This window comes from Dermochelys coriacea, chromosome 5 (genome assembly GCF_009764565.3).
Source record: "Dermochelys coriacea isolate rDerCor1 chromosome 5, rDerCor1.pri.v4, whole genome shotgun sequence".
NCBI classification, from domain to species: domain Eukaryota; kingdom Metazoa; phylum Chordata; order Testudines; family Dermochelyidae; genus Dermochelys; species Dermochelys coriacea.
This window is the reverse complement of record NC_050072.1, coordinates 131,226,690-131,247,696: the sequence shown is the minus strand read 5'-3', so window position 1 is coordinate 131,247,696 and position 21,007 is coordinate 131,226,690. Positions and strand designations below refer to the sequence as shown.

Below are 21,007 nucleotides of genomic sequence, written 5' to 3'. Positions count from 1 at the left end.
CACCCTCCCTCAGCACCTCCCACCCACTGGTGGGCCCTGCAGATCAGTGCCCACCATGATCAGCTGTTTCGCAGTGTACAGGAGACTGCTAAGGAGGAGCAAGGACATGGCATGCTCCATGGAGGGAGTGGAAGTGGGCAGGAAGAGGCAGGGCAGGGGTGGGGTTTTGAGGGAAGGGGTTGGGTGGAGGCAGGGCCTGGGGTAGAGCCAGGGGTTGACGTCCCCCAGCACTTTGGAAAGTTGGAGCCTGTGATTCTATTTGTAGGCAATTCTCTCCCCCTGTGCAGGAATTCAGGCTTTCAAGATGCTTAAAAGTTGGGCATTATAATGCTGAGTGTGGCAGTACCTAAATCCTCTGCAGATCCTGAATAGTTTTTATCGTCTGCAAATGTTGCCACATCACTGTTTACCCCTTTTTTCAGATCATTTATGAATGGTCAATAGGACTGGTCCCAATATAGTCTCCTGGGTTCTATTTACTTTTCTCCATTCTGAAAACTGACCATTTATTCCTACCCTTTAGTTAAAAGATTGGTAACTGTTTTCTATCTATAAGAGGACCTTCCCTCTTATCCCATGACAGCTTACTTTGCTCAAGAGTGTTTTGTGAGGGACCTTTTTTGAAAGGCTTTATGAAAATCTAAGTATGCTATATCCCCTGGATCCCCCTGCGCCACATGCTTGTTTGCCCCCTCAAAGAATTCTAGTAGATAGGTGAGGCATGATTTTTCCTTTACAAAAACCATGTTAGCTCTTCCCCCAACAAATTATGTTCATCTTTGTGTCTGACAATCTTGTTTCAACCAGTTTGCCCAGTCCAGAAGTCAGGGGGATCGGCATGTAACTGCCAGGATCACCTCTGGAGCCCTTTTTAAAAATTGGTATTACATTAGCTATCCTCATTCTTCTGCTGGTCTTCTTGGACCCCAGTTTATATAGTGAAACTTGAGTCCTCTTTAACTGTATCTTAATCAATCGTTTTACTAACCAATCCTCAAATATTGTAACAATTCTCTAACCAATCCTACCCCACCACCTTAATTGATTTACACCTAGCAAAATTAACTTTCTCTTACATAATCAAAGAATCAGACCATACAGACAAACAATAGGGAAGTGGGTACCAAAGACAAAACAATAAAGAAATGAGGATTTCACAGCCAGCACTATTAAGTGCTTTCTTGCCACACAGAATGCTATCAAACTAAGTTTTCTTTAACCTCCTTAAGATCTGTTTCTTTATCTGGTGATGGTGGGTACTATTAGGACAGGATTGCCTTCTTAAGTCTAATATTACATTTTGTTTTAGTGTAATTTAGATGGAATGTGAGGATGACTTCCTGTTTCTTGGCTAATGGCGGCTGCCCTCCTAATATGGCCATAGACAAAGGCCTCAGGCCTTACAACATGGCTTCAGGAAAAGGCAGTATCCTTACGGCAGCATACCCCTAGTTCCCACACCTATATAATGCCTAGAGCAACGGGCTGTGATCTCTCTTGGATCCTTTTAGTAAAACAAAGCATATTAATCTCAGACCTTCCCGGGGCACTGGAATAATTGCTGTAATGGGGGTGCTGAGAACACTGAACCGAAATGTAAACCCTGTATATCATGGAAACCACTTCAAGCCAGGGGGTGTGGCAGCACCTCCTGCATCCCTAGTTTTAGCACCAATAGACCTCCCCTCCATAGTGACCCTTTTCTTTAACCCCTTCACTGTCATTCCCTGGGCTCCAGAATCCTGGAAGCTCAGACATGCCTATATTTATGGGGGAGACTGGTTTTCCATATTTACTGGCTATTGTTTTGATACTATCATCAAACTTTGAAGAAAGGCAGATGGAGACTGGTTACAACAAGCCTGTAGGTCAATGGTATGAACAAAGGAGCACTTCAGCGGGAGGCTTTAGCTGTCTGAAGTGCTTTAGCCCACATCGTATTTTAGAAACAGAAGAAAACCCACCATTGTGTTTATAAAAGGAATTATTCTGAGTCAATTTAATTGCTAGAATGTCTCTACAGAAAAAGAGAATAACAATCTTTAATTATGATGACTGTAGGGGTGGACTGAAGTCCCAGCACAGCATCAGAAACAGCTGCTGTTTCTGCAACACTTCTTTCCTAATGTGTGCTGGTGACAATAGTAAGCTATTTAAAAAAAACAACAAACCGGTGAAAGCAATGTCTGATTGTAGAAGGTGATGGAGGTAATTCCATTAGCAACATCTTCCTGCAATAAACAATCACATCTAATACATGCCACTGTATCCCTTAGTGTACTATCCACAGTATGGATGGGCTTTGGAAAGAGGATAGTCCCCATTATGCATTGTTGAGCTCTCCCTTGGGGCTCAATATTCTGCTGTGCCCAGCAGGGCCAGGGAGCCACAGAGGTGTCAAGTGTGCTTGGTCACAGGATCAGAGAACTTGGCCCCCAGGGTAGTATAGAGCTGCTTTGTGATTGCTCTAAATTATACCCTGGTTGCAATAGCCCCCAAGGGGCAATTAATCAGGAAGGGATGGCTGGAGCACAGGGCACTCTGGACTGGCCACCTATTCTCATGCTTGCCCAGGCCTCTCCTAGGTATGGCCCCTATATGTGGGCACTAGAACTGGACACAACACTTCAGGGTCTCATCCAATGCTATATCCAGAGGTAATGCCACCTCCTACTCTTGCTCAATTTCCCCCTGGATAACATTAGCCATTTTTAGTCACAGCATCTCACTGGGAGCTCACAGTCAGTTGGTTAGCACCAGGACCTCTACATCCTTTTCAGAGTCAGGCAAGAGGTGCCATCCATCTTGCTGGACTTGGCATGAGCTGGGCAGTGCCAGTGAAGAGCCTTGCCGCCCAGCTGGGTCTCTTGACTCTGGATCCCGAGCAAGAGAAACCTTTGAGGCCTTCCCCACTGCCCTGGAAGCTGGATTGATGGGAATCGCCGGAAGAAGCCCTGAAACGCTTTTAGGTGCTCTAACTTGGTTGTGACTGAGCTATGTTGGAGCTAGCCAGGATCCTCTCAGAGGTGCAGGACAAAGCAGCGGGGGAGGGATGACATGCGATTGAAGTCAGAAAAAGGGGTGAAGAGGAAAAAACACTAAATATGAATGCCTGAATTCTTCCCACCCTAGCAATGAGCTCCGCAGGAAATGGAACACCTCCTTCCACACACCCCAAATCTGAGACAAGGCACAGAGCCCTAATGTGCCTAACGCTGACCGTGGTTTGAACCACTTCACTACATGCACTACAGTTTCACTGAGGATATTCCATGAAGCGGGAGAAGGCCAGGAGCCACTGAAAGAGAGCTGGGTAATATGCAACTGATTGCACTAACCGGGGGAGATTCTTCACCCATCCTGGCCAGACTGGAATAGAAGTTAGAGTGTGATTAGGTCGGATGTAGGGCTGTGTCACGAGATTATTGTTTATACCAGTAGCTGAAAGCCCATGCTCTCGTGTGTTTGTTTTTAAAAAAAAAAAAAAGGCTAACAGCTTAAAACTGGACAGTAAATGACAGCAAATCCCAGTGATGCTTGAACCTGGAGCTAGCCAAAGCAAAAACAAGTTTTCAGCCATGCTTATAGCTGTCTCCACCACTTCACACTGGTTCAACAGACATTTGAAACTTCAGAGTGATGCTTGGAGTTATGTGGGTGTTGTGTTGTGCTTAGACAGTTGTGGGTGGCAAATAAAGGGTGCGTGCTGCAGGAGGGGGCTGTTTGTGTTTGTAGTGTAGGTGATTTTGAAGATCTGCAGCAGCAGGGCCAAGTAACACTGTGTGTGCAGTCTCCCCTCATATAACCATGAAATGGTTATATTCAAATTAGTTGTAGAGTAAGGGTGGTAATTGGTTTGAGTTACCTCTAATATCTCAGGGGTCTAGACTCTTGACATGGCATAGACATGTGCCATACTGTCCTGGGTGTAATTGTAAAGAAAATGGCTGAGATATTAAAAAATGAACAGTAACAGACTGCAAATCCCAGTGATGATTAACCTGGAGATATTCTGAACAAAAAGAGCACTCAACCCTGCCTGTAGCTGTTTCCATAGCTTCACCCTGACTCAACAGACATTTTAGGCTGAGTGACACACACAGTGACAATCCTGGAATTTTATTACATAGATTACGGTAGCCCCTAGAGGTCCCCACTAAGCTCAGGGCCCTATTGTGCTAGGTGCTATACTAACACAGTGAGAGACAGTTTTCTGCTCCCCCTCCCCCAAGAACTTAGAGGAGATGGGAAAAAATGTGGGGAAGGGAAACTGAGGCACAGAGCAGAAGGGCCTTGCCCAAGGTCACACAGTAGGTCAGTGGCAGAGCAGGTCTCTTGAATCCAAATCCAAAACCCTACTCACTAGACCAGGCTGCCTCCCCATGTCACACACAGCCCTTCTGTTTTAGTGACAGTCAAAGCACTAGGTCTGAGGGAGGGTATTCCCTGGAGATGGATGAAGTCAACAGGTGCTGAAAGAGAGTTGGGCAGCAATGAGCTGAAGAGCAAATTGCTCCAACCCAGGGGATGTCCTCACCAGCCCTGGTCAGAAAGAGAACAGCTGTGGGATGGTTCTTGGGGGAGGGGGTCTGGAGGACCCCTTGAGGGGCTGGCCTGAGATGCCCCCTGCTGGAATCACAGCACAGAGTCTGACTGTGTGAAGTTGCCTTGTGGGTGGCAATGCAGGAGCGTGCCAATCCATCCCGACCGCATCTCTGAGAAAGCGGAAGATGGAGGCTGGGGGAAGAATCAAGGAAAATGCCAGGTTTGAAATGCACGTTATTCACATCTAACATTTTATTGCTGGTGCTTGGCCATTAAAGTGGAGCTGAGAAAAAGGGAAAGGGACCAGAAGGCGTGCAAAAATCTCCTGGCTGAGAGCAAGCTGGAGCAGGAGGGAGGAGCATTGTAAGACAGCTGTTGTTTCTGGTTGGAGCCAGGACTGAAAGGCTGCACTGTCATGCACACATGCAAAGGGGCAGAGTGAAGACAGTCTGAGGCCTCCACTTTCTGACTTCTGTGCTGCTAAAATCTGAACTTCCACACAGCAGAGGTTTTCTCTGCATTCAATTCCACACAGTGGCAGGCTCCAGTTCCCTGCTAGAAATCTCACTGGCAGGTAAAGGGAACAGGGGGCTGCAGCTCGCCTTGCCTGAGAAGTAGCTCTAGAGGCACTCTAGTACTAGCCTGGGAACCAAAGCTGACGTGCTGCCTTTCCGAAGTTAGTTACAGAGAGTGGGGACGTTGGAAAATCTCTCCAGGCAGCACTAGCCCTTTGCTGCCCCTCCCCTTTACCCACACCCCTCTTGTGCTGTCTCGCTGGCATTTTGTTTCTGCACTAGAAAAGGTGCAGAGCGCCAGAAGGGGGGGGGGGAACCTAGCAAGCCCTGGCATGCACTTGGATTTACTTAAGCTGCACTGAACTTGGCTTCCTTAGACTGAAAGGACAGCTGGGCACATGTACTTCCTCCCATGGTGGGAAATTGGTTGAAGGGCTTATTAGCACTGTTAATCATTTGAATCTATCAAGCATTGGTGCTGTCACAAAGACAGCATTCTGCTTTGCTGCCTGCTTAGAAGTGGCACTCCGATTCTGTTTGGACAATGCTCACTGTCAAGTGTTTGGGATTTGTTTACTCCGGATGGTATCTATGGGCATCTTTGTTTCTGTCCTCCTTTAAAGGTAAGTTCTGTTTCACCTGCTTTGTTTTCACAGGAACTATTTAATTTCCCCCAAGAAATCCGCTGTGTCTTTCTTTGGATTCAACTTTCTCAGGGCTAATCCTAGACCCATGGAGGTCAATGTGAGGTTTGCATTGATTCATTAGGGAAAGCAGGAACAATTTTATGAAGAGAAACAGTATCATCCTAGGAATGCTATAGTGCACTGTTGTTTCAAAATACACTATTTCTGCGGTCTTATAAACTATGCTATCCACACTTTACAGGAATGAGACATTTTAACTAGTGGCTAGATAGCATGATGAAGGGAATCGTATATCTCTCTGTCTTCTGGACATTTATAATTGCATTTTCATAGTACAAAATTAAGATTAGAAGGGTTTTCAGAACTATTTACTACTTATGCATAATTTTATAATGGCTTGGTCACCTATATAGACCAATAGATTAACCTATTTCTGGTTCAATATTTTCCTCTATTGGATCTTTTGCCTTTTAAAATATCAGTGTTTTAAGCCAGTGAGGGGTACAAAGTTGCAAGAATCTATAAAATTTAATGCAAATTCCCACTAGTCTTGCTAGAATGGGAGAATTTTAATCTAAGATGAAGTCAGTGCTTTAACAGACTTTGTAAAATAACTACCCTGTGTTATCAAATTACCTAGGAGTTGTATGCTTCTTCGAGCAATGTAATGAGCTTGTAAGACTCATGAGAAAAGCTAAAAACGGAGGGAAGTTGAAATTGCATCTGCCCTAAAAATATCCAGTATCCACAGCTGAAGTTCTCATCCATTTCTAATGAATGTTTCATGTAAAAACCTCTGTTTGTCTTAATTATTTTTCAACCATTGTTCTTGCTCTGAACATTTGCAAAATTTAGCTTTCCCCATGGTAGATTGCTTTGGCCATTTAGTGCCATATCTATGCAAAAAGCCTAGCGGTTGTTGCTTTTTTAGAATGAGGCATATAGTGAACTAATTTCTCAACTACGTAGCACTATTTAGCCATGCTCTTTAACTGATGAGAAATTATTCAGGTGTATCTATTTAGCCTTACAAACATGCATTATGACAGGTTTCAGAGTAGCAGCTGTGTTAGTCTGTTTTCGCAAAAAGAAAAGGAGGACTTGTGGCACCTTAGAGACTAACAATTTATAAGAGCATAAGCTTTCGTGAGCTACAGCTCACTTCATCGGATGCATCCGATGAAGTGAGCTGTAGCTCACGAAAGCTTATGCTCTAATAAATTTTAGTCTCTAAGGTGCCACAAGTCCTCCTTTTTTCTTTTTGCGAAAACATGCATTAGTTTCACTGGAGGGCTGAGAAGTGGGGTTAGGGTAATGTGGTAATAAGTATCCCAGGTAAATGCTCTATTACCCAGCTAAAGAGGAGTCCTGCTACTTTTGTTGCAGATACCTACATGTACTTAAGCACTGAAGTGATAGCCAGATGGGGGAGCTGAGAGCTGTTAATACCTGGGAATTTTGTTCGCAAGACACCTGTATGGTACTTAATTACATTTTTTGCATTGAAACACTATTTTAAATACTGAGATAATACTAATTCATGAAAGAGCTATCTGATTTTAATGAGGAATTTGCAAATAGAGTGCTTCTATTTCAATAAGGTATGATTTTCCTTTTATTAAATGTTGTTATAAAGTCACACCAGCATATTTATAGCCCGCTCCTGAGCTCAGAGGCGTGAACACACAATGGCCTGCAAGCTAGAGGATCCAAGCTGTCCAAACTGTATAGACAGAGAAATATTATTATTAGCCCTATGATTCTCTTTAGATTTTGAGAAAAATGAAGCATGTGTCTTCTAGCTCTTTACGAATGCTGGAGCCTTTTTGACATTACACTTCAACTGAGTTCCTCAAGTGTTACATGCTGCACCCCACATGAAAGTCAAAAAGTTAATCGTACTTAGCATCACTATAACAGGGTACCAACACACCAAAAAAGGAATTCATGTAACTTCTTGCTTATTGCAAATCATTCACGGGCTATTATATAGAGGGCATGGAATGACCTACTCCTTCAAAAGTTTTATGCCATCTACACTTAAACACCTCCTGTGAAAGCACCTCTGAACTCCCTCAGGCAAGACCCTTCTGATGTGTAATTGCTTTGACTGTTAAGGCATTTTTTGAACATCTAGCCTCATTTTCCTGTTTTTAGATATCAGGTGTAGCTCTCTGCTATCATTGCAAACAATTCTGCAGTCTGCTTCTGAGAAGTATGGGGAGCTCTTTCATAAACCTCATAGGTAGGTGATGGGTAGCTGAGGTAAATACATACCAGTCAAAGGGAAGGGGGGAGGGATAGCTCAGTGGTTTGAGCATTGGCTTGCTAATCCAGGGTTGTGAATTCAATCCTTGAGGGGACTATTTAGGGATCTGGGGCAAAAATTGGGATTGGCCCTGCTTTGAGCAGGGGTTTGGACTAGATGACATCCTGAGGTTCCTTCCAACCCTGATATTCTATGACATTGAAGTCACTTACATATGAAGGAGGATGCAGAAGAAGGTACTGCAGGAAAAGCAGCTAAGTTAAAACAGGCCACCCGCAATTCACTAATATATTATTCTGGCCTCTTGTCATGTAAATTACTTCCCTTACGTTTCCATGCACTCAGACTAACTTGTACCACTTGCCAACATCCAACTTATTCCACCTCCTGCCTCACTCCTGAATTAGAGGCAGAGTGACCCAGTGGGTAGGGTACTGGAGTGAGAATTAGGAAATCTGGCTTCCAGTCCTAACTCTGCCGCTAACTTGCTGTGTATCCTTGGACAAGTCACTTCCTGCCTCTGTTTTCCTCCCATCCTTTGTCTCATTTTATGTTCGATTGTAAACTCTTTGGGCTTGTAAGCCTCTTACCTTGTTTTGTACGGTGACTAGCACAACAGAGTCCTGAACAGGGCTCTGACTTCTAGGCGCTACTGTAATATGACTATCAATTCAGCCCTAAATGTCAAGGCTGTGTGTGGTAAAAAAAAAAAAAAAAAAAAAAAAAAAAATTTTCCTTCTTAGAAAGATGTCATTTACTTGCACCTTCGATTTGGACTACAACTTACAGAAAACACCATTGTTGTGGGAAATGATCTGTGCCTACCGCTATTCAGCAGTTAAATAGGGGGAGAAATCATTTACAGTGATTAAGAAAGAACAACCACCAGACCTTGAAACTAAACAGAAGGGACAATGGATTCAATTTTTGAAAATTGATTTTCCAGAGTGACTTAGGCTTCACTGAAATCAATAGAAGTTAGGAGCCTATATAGTTTGAGAATCTGGGCCTTAGACACTTAGGGTATGTCTGTACTGTAATTAAACACTGGTGGCTGTCCTGCACCAGTTGGCTTGGGCTAAGGGGCTGTTTAATTGTGGCGTAGCCATTGAGGCTCAGGCTGAAGCTTGAGCTCTGGGACCCTCCCACCTCGAAGGCTCCAGCCCCCTCTGAACATCTACACCACAATTAAACAGCCCCTTAGCCCCAGCCCCACGAGCTTGAATCATGGGCCCAAGCTGGCTCTGGGTTTTTAATGGCAGTGTAGATATACCTTGAGGGAGAAATCTTGGCTCCACTGAAATCAGTGGAAGTTTTGTCATTGATTTCCATGGAGCAAAGATTTTACCCTAAGTTCCACTGACTTTCAATGAGACTTCTGCTTCCAAGGGAATTCAGCACCTCAGTACCTTTGAGGATCAGGGCCTAGGAGCCTAAATCCCTTGTGAAAATGGAACTTAGGCACCTTTGACTACTTTATCCAAGGAAATTAGCTATTATACAACAAAGGCTGAACAGTGAGGAAATTAGCCAGCAGACTGAGCTACCTTAGGGAGCTCACTTAGGCACTTTCACAAGAGGTGTTTCAGTGTAGGATGAATTAAACATCTGATGGACGTGTGGAGAGGAAAATCCTGCTCTATGCAGGGTTTGGAAGAAAGGACCCAGGAGGCTATTTCCAGACCTATCGTACATCCCTCCCATGAGTTATGCCAGATTTTGTTACAAATCAATATTATTTGATCATTTGTCCTGTATCTTTAATTTTATCCTATTTATATTTGAAAAATCAATGAATTTTGGAGAAGACTCCTCTAATGTGACCCTTGCACGCAGACTGTCAAAGGGCTGAGAAATAGATTTGGCTAGGAGCTGTGTTTGCAAACAGTGATGTAATCTTGAGAATGGATTTTAAAACCTGCTGTTGGCCCTAATTTGGCAAAGCACTTAAGCACATGCTTAAGACTTTAAAGTTACACATACGCTTAGTGGCTTTATTTTATCTGGGCCTTAATGAAGTTGTGCCTTGGCTTCACCTGACCAGAACAACTGTGTTAGCAGAAAAGACTTTTTAAACCTGTGCCTTAAACTAGTTTCCTTTCACAAGGAAAGCTGACTTGAGACTTATAGGACTAGGGAGGCAGGTTCAGTTTGACCCTGTAAAACCATTGTAAAAGGAGTATTTGGTTTCTGTTCATGAATCTGTGGAACTCCCTGCTAGAGGATGTTGTGAAGGCTAAGGCTATAAGAGGAGTCAAAAAAGAACTAGATAAATTAATGAAGGATAGGTCCCTCAATGGCTGATGGGCAGGAATGGTGTCCCTAGCTTCTATTTGCCAGAAGCTGGGAATGGATCACGTGATGATTACCTGTTCTGTTCCTTGCCTCTGGGGCACCTGGCATTGGCCACTGTCAGAAGACAGGATACTTGGTTAGGTAGACCATTAGTCTGACCAGTATGGCCATTCTTAGGCTCTTATGAGAGTCGAGACTAATGCCACCGTGGAGAGAATCAGTAACTGCACCTTTGGTATCTCTCTGTGTGATGTAGTGCTGTAAATGATTGGATGGATCCATGTTTAGAAAGCAATCTAGCAATCAAGGCAGAAAGGAGATTTCCACCTGGTTATGGCTGAGATTTTCAAATCACCTGAAGGGCGTCATGTGCTCAAATCCCATTTCATTTCAATGGATATTCTGCATCTATACCCTGAATGAGCTGTTATAGTGGGGGAAAAAAAATTGTATTGCAGGATTTGAGGTAATGTACCATCTCCTGTAAGTGGTCATATTGCACCTAGCATGGTTGTCACATGGTGTTCAGTACCCAGAAATCCTGCATGATAGAATTGAAATAAATGGGCAAAGCCATGGACATGAGGCGTTGTCACTAGCTTGTCTGCTGCAAAACGTAGCCCTATGTTAGGCCCTATGCAATAAGCCATACATTGACAAGACTTTGCTGCTTAGAGTGGTCTCACTGGTATGTACTATGTCCAGGGAATATGATATTTGGTCAGCATCTTCTGCACTGAGCAATGCTGCAGAAACCAGACCCAGATGCTATGCTGGAAATAACACACACTGCCTATCCCAGGCTTACAGCTAAGCCAGTATGTCAGGAAGAGATATAATCAGTTGTTTGCATGGCCACTTGTCCACATGTCAGTGGTCAGATTTATGCGTGGCTAAGATCTTGCCTGTCTCCGGTGGGCAAGCTGTCAAATAGGGAGCACAGCAATACAGAGTGCAGAGGATATTCCGCTTGTGTAAGCGGGGAATAGTCCCGTTATTGTGGGGAACTTTCCTGGTTTCTGCACTACCCCGGTGAAGTGGGCTAGCGAAAGGATCTGAGTCCTAGCTTCCACTTCCTTTACTCAGTGGCCTCCCTGCCCTTAAGGACTCCCCTTCCCCTCTCCTGTCTGGCAGAGTCCTCGTAACCCCAACAAGGCTGGGCCCAGGATTTCTGGGAGGCTCGACCCCCAACCCTGCTGTGGTCACCTAGGACAGGGGCTAGGGTGTCCCCGCTCCGGGATACTCTCTCTGCACTGGGCACTTCTCTGACCCTTACATACAAGTTAAAGCAAATACAAGTTATTTAATCAACAATTAATTTCAAAAGAATAGGGGAAAATGGGAAAGGTTAAAGGAAACACGTCAGCCCGCTCTGTGGCAGGGAACATCACAAACTGTGTCTCTGAACGTCAGGGCAGTTCACAGTCTGTTTCTTTTAAGTCCCAGGCCCCTTCTCAGGCCCTGGCTGTGCTGTAGGGATGCTGTGGGTTGGATGTGGTGGCCACACGCTCTCAGGCTCTAAGTGGCAGGACCCTTCTTCCCAGTGTCGCCCCCGCCCTGTGGGGATTACGATCCAAGCCTGGCCTGCAGAGCCTCCTGGCTGAGGTGTCTTCCCTGTGCTGGGCCTGCTGCCCAGGGTCCCCCTCGCTCTCCCTAGCTGCTCACCACACCCAGCTCTGGACTGCTCCAGCCCCAGCTGCACCACTCGGTCTCTGCGCTGCTGCTCTGCCTCCAGCTCCCTGGGCTGCTTCTCTGGCCCTCTGGCTCTGGTTGCTGCAGCTCTGCTCCCAGGACAGGTCTGCTCTGCAGGCTGCTTCTGTGACTCTGCTCCCAGCACTGACCTGCTTCATGGGCTGCATCTTTGGCGCCTCTGGCTCTGGTTGCTGCAGCTCTGCTCCCAGGGCAAGTCTGCTCTCTCTGGGCTGTGCCTCTGGCTGGGGGGCTGCAGCTCTGCTCCCAGGACAGGGTCTGCTCTCTCTGGGCTGCTTTTCTGGTCCTTCTGGATCTGGCACAGCTCTGCCCCCCAGCTTAGCTTGGGCCCCTGCTTTCTCCTTAGCTCAGCCCCACTCTGTTTGACCCAGGCAAATCCAGCTCACATGGAGGACAGGATCTCCCTGGCCTCCTGCCTCCCTGATTAGCCTGCCCGCCCTGTCATTCAGGCTGACCTGGAGCATTAGCCTCTCCCCATTGTTCCTGGGGGCTGTCAGTCTCAGGGTCCTGATTCCCCATCGACCCTTCCCCCTTTTTAGTACTGGGAGCTAGCAACTAAAACACCCCCACTGAATGTTAGTAAGGGGGCAACAGTCCCCTTACACTTGGCAGGGCTTATTAGAACCTTCATAACTTTCTAAGAGCCTTTAAAAGTCAATATAGTTATGAGAGGTCAGTTAATGCTCTGAGGGAAAAGGGATTTACAGCACCCACTTCTATCCCTAATATTAAAAAACCCTTAATCATTCTGGGTTCAAACAGAAACAAGGTCTAGGGCGAGATTTTTTCAAAACAGTTCAACACACATGAGCTCCCATCGAGAATAGAGACCCCCTCCCGATTCATTCCCCCCCCATTGAGAACAACAGCATCCCCTTCCCACATTCCATTCCCCCCAGTGGGAACCATGGTGGCTGCTGGGTCCTGGCCATGGGTATGTCAGTGGCTCACAGTCAGTAGGGATGAGTTTCCTGCAGCTCCCATTACATTAATGGATTCTGTTAAGGACTGCATCAGTGAACGCCCTCTAAACTTCGGCTCCCCGGCCATAACCCTTGAGGTCTGCAGTGTTTCCAAGCTTCAAGCTGTGAGACTTTTGGCTGCCTAAGGGTCTTAACCCAGGGCTTGTCAAGTCCCATGCACAGCGTCCCACACCTCCTTCCACAGAGCCTAACTCTAGCTACCCTCAGCCCCCCAGGAAAGGAGTTCTGCATTGGTGCTTTCAATATAGGAAGGGTGATTTTGTGAGTAGGTTACATCTACACTGCAATGAAAAACCCTGTGCCAGCTGACTTGGGCTCATGTGGCTTCGCCTTAGGGGCTGTTTAATTACAGTGTAGATGTTCAGGTGTGGGCTGGAGCCTGGGCTCTAGGACTCTGCGAGGCTGGCCAGCTGTGAGTGTCTAATTGCAGTGTAGACACATACCCTTTACCACTGGCCTGGGACTCAGGAAATCTGGGTTCAATTCCTGGCTCTGCATCCTGTGCAACTTTGGACAAATAACTTAAGTTTTCCCTCTGTAAAAGGAGGATAATACTTTGTTTCTTTCACCCTGGTCTGTCTTGTCTATTTCAGCTGTAGGCTCTTTGTGTCAGGGAATGTCTCTCAATGTGTGTTTGTACAGCCCCTAGCGCAATGGGGCCCTGATCCGAGTTGGGGTCTGTAGGTCCTACTGTAATAGAAACATTGTTTGTATGACTATAGTGTGTAAGAGCCCCAAGAATGGACCAGGACCCCTGGCGCTGCACAAAAAGAATAAAGAAAAATAATGAAAGAATCGTCAGTCATATTTGTACCTGGATATCTTACTATCACCATCTCTGAAATTCTGCTCACATCTACACTCCCCAGCTGTTCCTTCGCTGAAATCCTTATTCTGACTCTATACTGACCCAGTTCTCAATGGTCTTCCCAAATCTCCAACATGTTCACAATGAACCTGGTGCCGAGTAGGCTTTTCACACTGACAATACATCACTCCTATTCTCAGACAACCCCACTGGCTTTCTGCAGCCAGCTTGAAACTGAAAATAAAATAATACCTAGCTTGTCTATAGCATTTTTCATTGGTGGATCTCAGATTGCTTTACAAAAGCATCAGGATTTCCATTTTATACATAGGAAAACTGAGGCACAGTGAGGTGAAATATCTTGCCCAAGGCCACATCAAGAAGAGAACTAAGGTCTCCTAATTCCCAGCCCTATGTTCTGTACTAATGGTTCTCAACCAGGGGAATGTGTACCCCTGGGGGTACTCAGGGGTCTTCCAGGAGGTATATCAACTCATCTAAATATTTGCCTAGTTTTACAACAGGCTATATAAAAGCACTAGCAAAGTCAGTACAAACTAAAATCTGATAGACAATGACTTGTTTATACTGCTCTGTATACTACACACTGAAATGTAAACAATATTTATATTTCAATGGATTTATAATTATATGGTAAAAATGAGAAAGTCAGCAATGTTTCAGTAAGAGTGTGCTGTGACAATTCTGTATTTTTATGAGATCTGAAGGTTAGAATCAAAGACTGTACAAAAGGGAACTAGATGAAAGATAGTTTAACCAAAGACAAGAAATATTCAAGTACAGCGCATACATGTTATGAGGCAATTGATGCGAGAGAATTACAATTTTCATTCTAAACAAGGATACAATTTTAAGAGTACTTTGTCTTAAATATAATATGGACTAAAATCCAAAGGAAAAAGGACTTAAAAAAAGGAAGGGCTTGCAATTGTGGGAAAATGCCATGACACTGACTACACATAAGAAAAAAGCGGATAGGAATATTGGTATTTTGAGGGATTAAATGACATATGGCAGTGGCATGCTTTACGTTCCCAGAAATCTGCAGAATACACTAAGTAAATTTATGCATGCACATGTCTGCCAAAGTGGATTGAATATGCTGCATTTCTTCAAAGCTGGTTAGATTCCTAGTGAATATTCTAAAACAGACACACCTGAAAACATATTTTATGATCCACACATTCAAATTTTGCCTGCATCATCCCCATTATCTGTTTCATTATTCTTTATTTCACATCCTTGAAAAAAAATCCTTACATTTGTTTATTCCATATGAAAACTTCACAGTGGAAACTAAAAACCCTATAAGAATCTATGGAGAAACCACCTGAAAGATAAACATGTAAGTGCAAATATCCCATACGATTCTAGAAGGGCTTTTAGGATTGTCAAGTTCCTTCCCCACTCTGAATTCTAGAGTACAGATGTGCGGACCCGCATGGAAGACCCCCTATGATTATTCTTACCAGCTTAGGTTAAAACTTTGCCTTGTCCTTGAACGGTATACTGCCGCCACCAAGCGTTTTAAATAAAGAACAGGGAAAGAGACCACTTGGAGATGTCTTCCCCCCAAAATATCCCCCAAGCCCTAAACACCCCCTTTCCTGGGGAGGCTTGAGAATATTATCCTAAACAATTGGTTACAAAATCATCAAAGACCCAAACCCCTGGATCTTGGAACAAGGGAAAAATCAGTTAGGTTCTTAAAAGAAGGATTTTATTAAAGAAAAAAGAAAGAAAGGTAAATATCATCTCTAAAAATCAGGATGGAAAATACTTTACAGGGTATTCAGATTCAAAACACAGAGGATCCCCCTCTGGGCAAAACCTTAAAGTTACAGAAAACAGGAATAAACCTTCCTCTTAACACAGGGAAAATTCACATAAAACAAAAGATAAACTAATCCGCCTTGCCTATACTGGTTGCAATATTGGAGACTTGGATTAGGATGTGTTGGAGAAGATGGATTTCTGTCTGGTCTCTCTCAGTCCCAAGAGAGAACAACCACTTAAACAAAGAGCACAAACAAAAGCCTTCCCCCCCAAGATTTGAAAGTATCTTGTCCCCTTATTGGTTCTTTGGGTCAGGTGCCAGCCAGGTTAGCTGAGCTTCTTAACCCTTTACAGATAACAGGATGTTGCCTCTGGCCAGGAGGGATTTTATAGCACAGTATACAGAAAGGTGGTTACCCTTCCCTTTATATTTATGACAAGGATATTTCCATAATGCTAAACAGATTCTTCTTTAGTTTTCTTAATACCGTCTTGCTGTATAAGCTTTCCTATCAGACTGAGTGATGTCTGAATTCACTATACAAATAAATCCTACATGCTGGTATAATGAGATTGATGTTCAAGAAAGGAAAATCTGGGGAATTAAGAATATATGATTTTTTTTTAAACAAAGAAAAAGAAAAAAAAGAGTTTGGGCAAGAGAGAAGGGATCCAACAGGAATATGCAGATTCAGTTAAAGGTTCAGATTCAGAAAAGGTAAGGGCAGCAAATAAGTAGAATGAGTTAATGATAGCCTAAGGGATTAAGGACTTTTACAAATAGATCAGGAGACAAAATACTAGAGAAGCAGAAGTGTGATAGGAAGAGGAATGAAGTTAATGAGAATTCAGAATGCTGAGCTACGGAACTGCTTTAAGATCTAAACGTCGCTCAAACAAAAGCAATGTAATAAAGATGCCTGGAGAATTAGGAATTGGTGGAGACCTGGTAACAGCGGTGTATATAATGAAGGAAAAGGAATATTTTTGGAATCGTCAGGGAGGACTGGACAAAGGCCTGGACAATAATAATATGAATCAAGTAACTGTCTGTGTAAAGTTCCTCTGCTAAAGCAAAAAGAGGGAAGTAGAAACAATTAAAATAATTGAGATAAAATCACCCTCTAAAAGCTTGAACACATAAGACCTGCCAAAAGAATTAAAAAAAAAATGGGGAAGAATGGGAGGAAGCAATAAATGTGGCCATCAGAACTCAGATTAAAACTCCCTAACTTTTTTTTTTAAATCCAAAAGATGTTATTTAGGAGTGGGAAGGGATGTGCCGAGATGGATTTCAAGGAGGAGCAAATTCCAGACCCACTAGGACCCAACAAAACAAAAGCCCAATCACCTACCAAATTCAGATGTAAGTCAGATTACAGTAGCACATCAAGAGCCTACCCAAGATCAGGGTCCCATCTACAGGCTGCATCTACACTACACACCACTGGTGGTGGCACATAGTGTACGTGTAGCTACACACTGGGTGGGTCCACACTGTGGTGTGTAGCTACCTGTGTCAGTGAAAGGATCTGGCAGAGGGGAGGCAGGGAGACACTACATGGCTAACAATAGCAGCCTAAAGGGGGAGCACACCTTGGGTGAGCAGAGTGTGTACTCGCCTACACACCCACACCCTTCAGGCATGTCTCTACTCCCCTGCGCCGCACCTCACCAGCCCCGGCTATTTATCGCCATGCTGTATGTAGTCTACATGCGGCCAACAGAAGCATGCAGTGCAGAAGTACCCATAGAGGGAGAGAGTGCCTTCCCCAAAGAGCTTATTTCTACATAGACAAGACAATGGGTGGGAGGGGAGATAGAGACACAAGAGAAAAAGTGACTTACCTTAAGTCACGCGTTAAGTCAGAGGCAGAGCCAGAAGTAGAACCCAGCTCTACTGGATCCCAGTCCAGGGCCCTATCCAATGGGCTGTACAACAGACAAGGGGCACGGACGGACGGGAGAGGAATGCTCAGTGGTACAATACATAAATAGTGCCTGCTGTCTGAGCACAAGGCTCCAGCAAGAGGTTCTCATATACAGCCAGGTCCTGCACCTTTAAGGGCTTTAAAAATCAGCGTCAGGTTACACTTTGAATAACTTTACAATCAAAGCAGCTACCCAAGGGGTACAGAGCCCCGGAGGCCTAAGGAGACTATGCAACGTGCAGTACCACAAATGGGCAGCTCTTCCCGGGACGCATGCTGCTGCCAACTCATACTAGACTAAACGGCACCTGAGCCAGTAGCACCACTGAGCGCTTCTCCTGCACTGTCTCCTCCAGGCCTTCAAAGCACTTTGCAAACGCCAATGAATTAAGCCTCACAGCCACCATTTGAGAGTAGGACAGTAAGTAAGTATTATCTGTACAACCCACACTAGCACAGTTTGGCTCTGTTTCCCTCTAGTGGCTAGACACTTATAGAGGTTTGGGTCCACAACCTTTGAGCTTAGGAGTCCAGTTAATTAAAGCTAGCCTTGTTCCCTCTCTCTCTTTTGCATTTCTTTCCTGTATCTCTTATCAGCCATGGACTGATGGGCCAATTGAGTTCCTTACTCCCAGTCAGCTTCTCCTGGGGCACTAATTGGCCTCTAAGGGATCAGAGTGCAGGCTCACCTACTCACTCCCTGCACTCTGTCACACTTGCTTACTAACGTCATAGAGTTTAAGGCCAGAGGGGACCATTAGCTGATCGAATCTGATCTCCAGTATATCACAGATGTTTACATTTTACCTAGTTACCCCTGTCACTTGTGTTTGGTTCAAACATTTCTTCCAAGGCTTGATTTGAAGACATGAAGAGATGGAGAATCCACCACTCCCCTTGGGAGTTTGTTCCCATGGTTAATCATTTTCACTGTTAAACGTTTGTGCCTTCGTTCTAATTTGAATTTGTCCAGCGACATCTTCCAGCCATTAGAATAAGAGCCCATTACACCCAGTATTTTCCCCCTAGAGCCCTTTGGGATTGTTTATTTTATCTGCAGCACTGCCTATAGTTAAGGTTGCCTTACACTTTCTGTTATAAGACTGATTTCAGTTGCTTATAACTTTGCCAGACTTTCCGCCCCCAAGCTTGTTCTCTGAATTAAAAAAAATTCACAAACATGGGTCATTTCCATGAAGAAAGTTAAGGGACAATACATTGTGTTGCCAGCATTTAACTTTTTTCCAATCTATTTCTTTGAAGAGCTCCAGTGCCTCTGTGCTTTGGAGCAAAAACTAGAAATGTGGCAGGAGGGTGGTCCTGGGGTCAGAGGGGTGCATTGTGCTCCTCAAAGAAAATCCACCCAGATCTGGCAAAGTTAGAAGCCTTTGCACATGATCAGATATGGTTCGTCTTGCTTTTAAAATCTTGGAATGTTCCAACTGCACTGGGCACACTCCAGCCTCACTGCCTTCATATGCACCGAGGGTACTTCCCAGCTCCCACCACCTTTCATCCTCTCTGAGCATGCTCATAGGCCCCACAGTGCTTGGCTCCACATGGGGAACAACAGCAGCAGCCGCCTCTGTAGCCTAGAGGAAGGTGTGTTTGGTTGGAAGCCAGCAACAGACCAAAATATCTCAGCATTTCTACTGACTAGTAGTAATATTTCTGGGTATCCAGGCCTTTTTCTTGAGCCAGGCCTAATGCCTCCACTATAGAAGGGAGACAATTATTGTTCCCACAATGAGGTAATGGCAAGGTCGTGCATTATCACTTCTGGCAGAGCTGGAACACATGCACATCTAATATGAAAGACTATAGTCACACCCACACAACCTTTTAGAATGAATAGGGCAAATCTGTGTGCTTTGTAACCACAGGGCACAGAAAAGGCCAAGATTAGTACCCAGAAATTCTGATTCAGGCTCTTCTACTGCTGACTGGGGAATGGCTAAGTAAAGCACTAGCAAAACGTGTTCTGCATTCCCCACCGCACAAAGGCTAGTCCACATATAGGATAACAACCTACTACTGCTACCAGTTACTCCTTTGTCTCAAATGGTAGCAGCCTGTGTTGTAGATCTAAAGGTCCTGCATTCAGATCCTGATGATAACCCAGGCAGGTGTCAATGTGGTTCTAAATAATGATATTACTATTTTACAGCTTTCTTCATTAAAAAAAAAAAGAGAGAGAGAGAGATATAGGAAATTGCATTTTAAAAAAAACCCTATGTTAAAGGCCATTAAGGTTGCAAAGTCAAGCATTCTAATGCCAGGAGGTGCCAGATTTAAGGTTGACTGTACAACTTGAAATCAGCCCCCTTGTGAGTATGCATTACGATACAGTCTTTAATTACATAATCACATTTCCATAGCACCCCTGCCTGATTAGTGCATACATTAGTACATACATAGTGCATTAGTGGATAGTGAAAGAGGCCATTCTCTTGTGCTTAAAGGCAAGAGCTCTGGGTTCTATTCCTGGTTCTGCTACACACTTCCTGTGTCATGTGGGGCAGGACTGTACCACAATGCATCTGCACAAGGGAAGTGAATGATGGTTTCTCCTCATGTCTGGTATCACTTTTGAGCAATTGACTTTTCAACTTTACCATTCTTCCAATAGTTATTTTGGATGCAATTTCATACTGGCCACCGAAAAAAAGATTCAGTCCCAAAGACAGGGGGCCAGATTTGTGCATCTCACTACCAGTCCCCAGACCCAGAAATTACAACCTCCTGTTACAGAAAAATGCCACAATTTAGTTCATTCCAACTTCACATCATGGAGTTTTCGGGGCTTTAGAGAGAAAACCAATCACCTCCCTGGTAACCGAAGCACTGAGTATTTTAAAACTGTGCTGGTCTAATTTTTCTAAAAATATTATTTTAATGTGTCCCCAATCTCACCTCTCTTCCTGCTCAGAGGCTGCTGCAACAAAACGAGATGACAGCCTGATTAGACAGGCCAACCATTTGTGACACCAACAGCTGCCTTGGCAATTCGCCAAGAACCTCCAGGCTCCAAATTGCATGGAGATTTATATGATTTCATCGATAAAAAATGAAATGCGCACAAACATATGGCTACAAATCCCAACACAATGGGCTATATAATCGCTGGGATATGTTGTTGGTCTCCAAGTTGAGCGGGCGCCAGCAATTGTGCCACCCTGAGAGAGGGCACAACATCGGATGATAATGGAGGACTTCAGCTGCCAAAATATTAACAGGCCCATGAAGGTACCATTTTGAGAAGAAAATTCTCAACCCCATAAAGAATTGCTTCTTGGAACAGAGGATGCAGGAGGAGAGGATATGTTTGACTCTGTCCTAAGCAATACACAGGAGAGCTTGGTTTAATGAAGCTATCAGACCACAATGGTAGTACAGTCTACACTGTTGTGGATAGAGGGATTTTCAAACACTAGCATAGGGTGGCTTCTGGAGGGGAAAAAACACAAGCCAATTTAAACAAAGCTAAAGAGGCAAAACAAGGAGTAA

The 21,007-nt window shown here is 44.4% G+C and overlaps 1 protein-coding gene across 1 annotated transcript in view; it reads left to right on the top strand.

The window, feature by feature from the left end:
• Positions 1-5,000: 5,000 nt before the first annotated feature.
• Positions 5,001-21,007, top strand: part of LOC119855826 (neuronal acetylcholine receptor subunit alpha-7-like) — a 143,777-nt gene continuing 127,770 nt past the window's right edge. The window contains 1 exon segment of the mRNA XM_038402610.2: positions 5,001-5,683. Coding sequence (XP_038258538.1) covers positions 5,605-5,683 — 79 coding nt within the window. The 5' untranslated portion in view covers positions 5,001-5,604.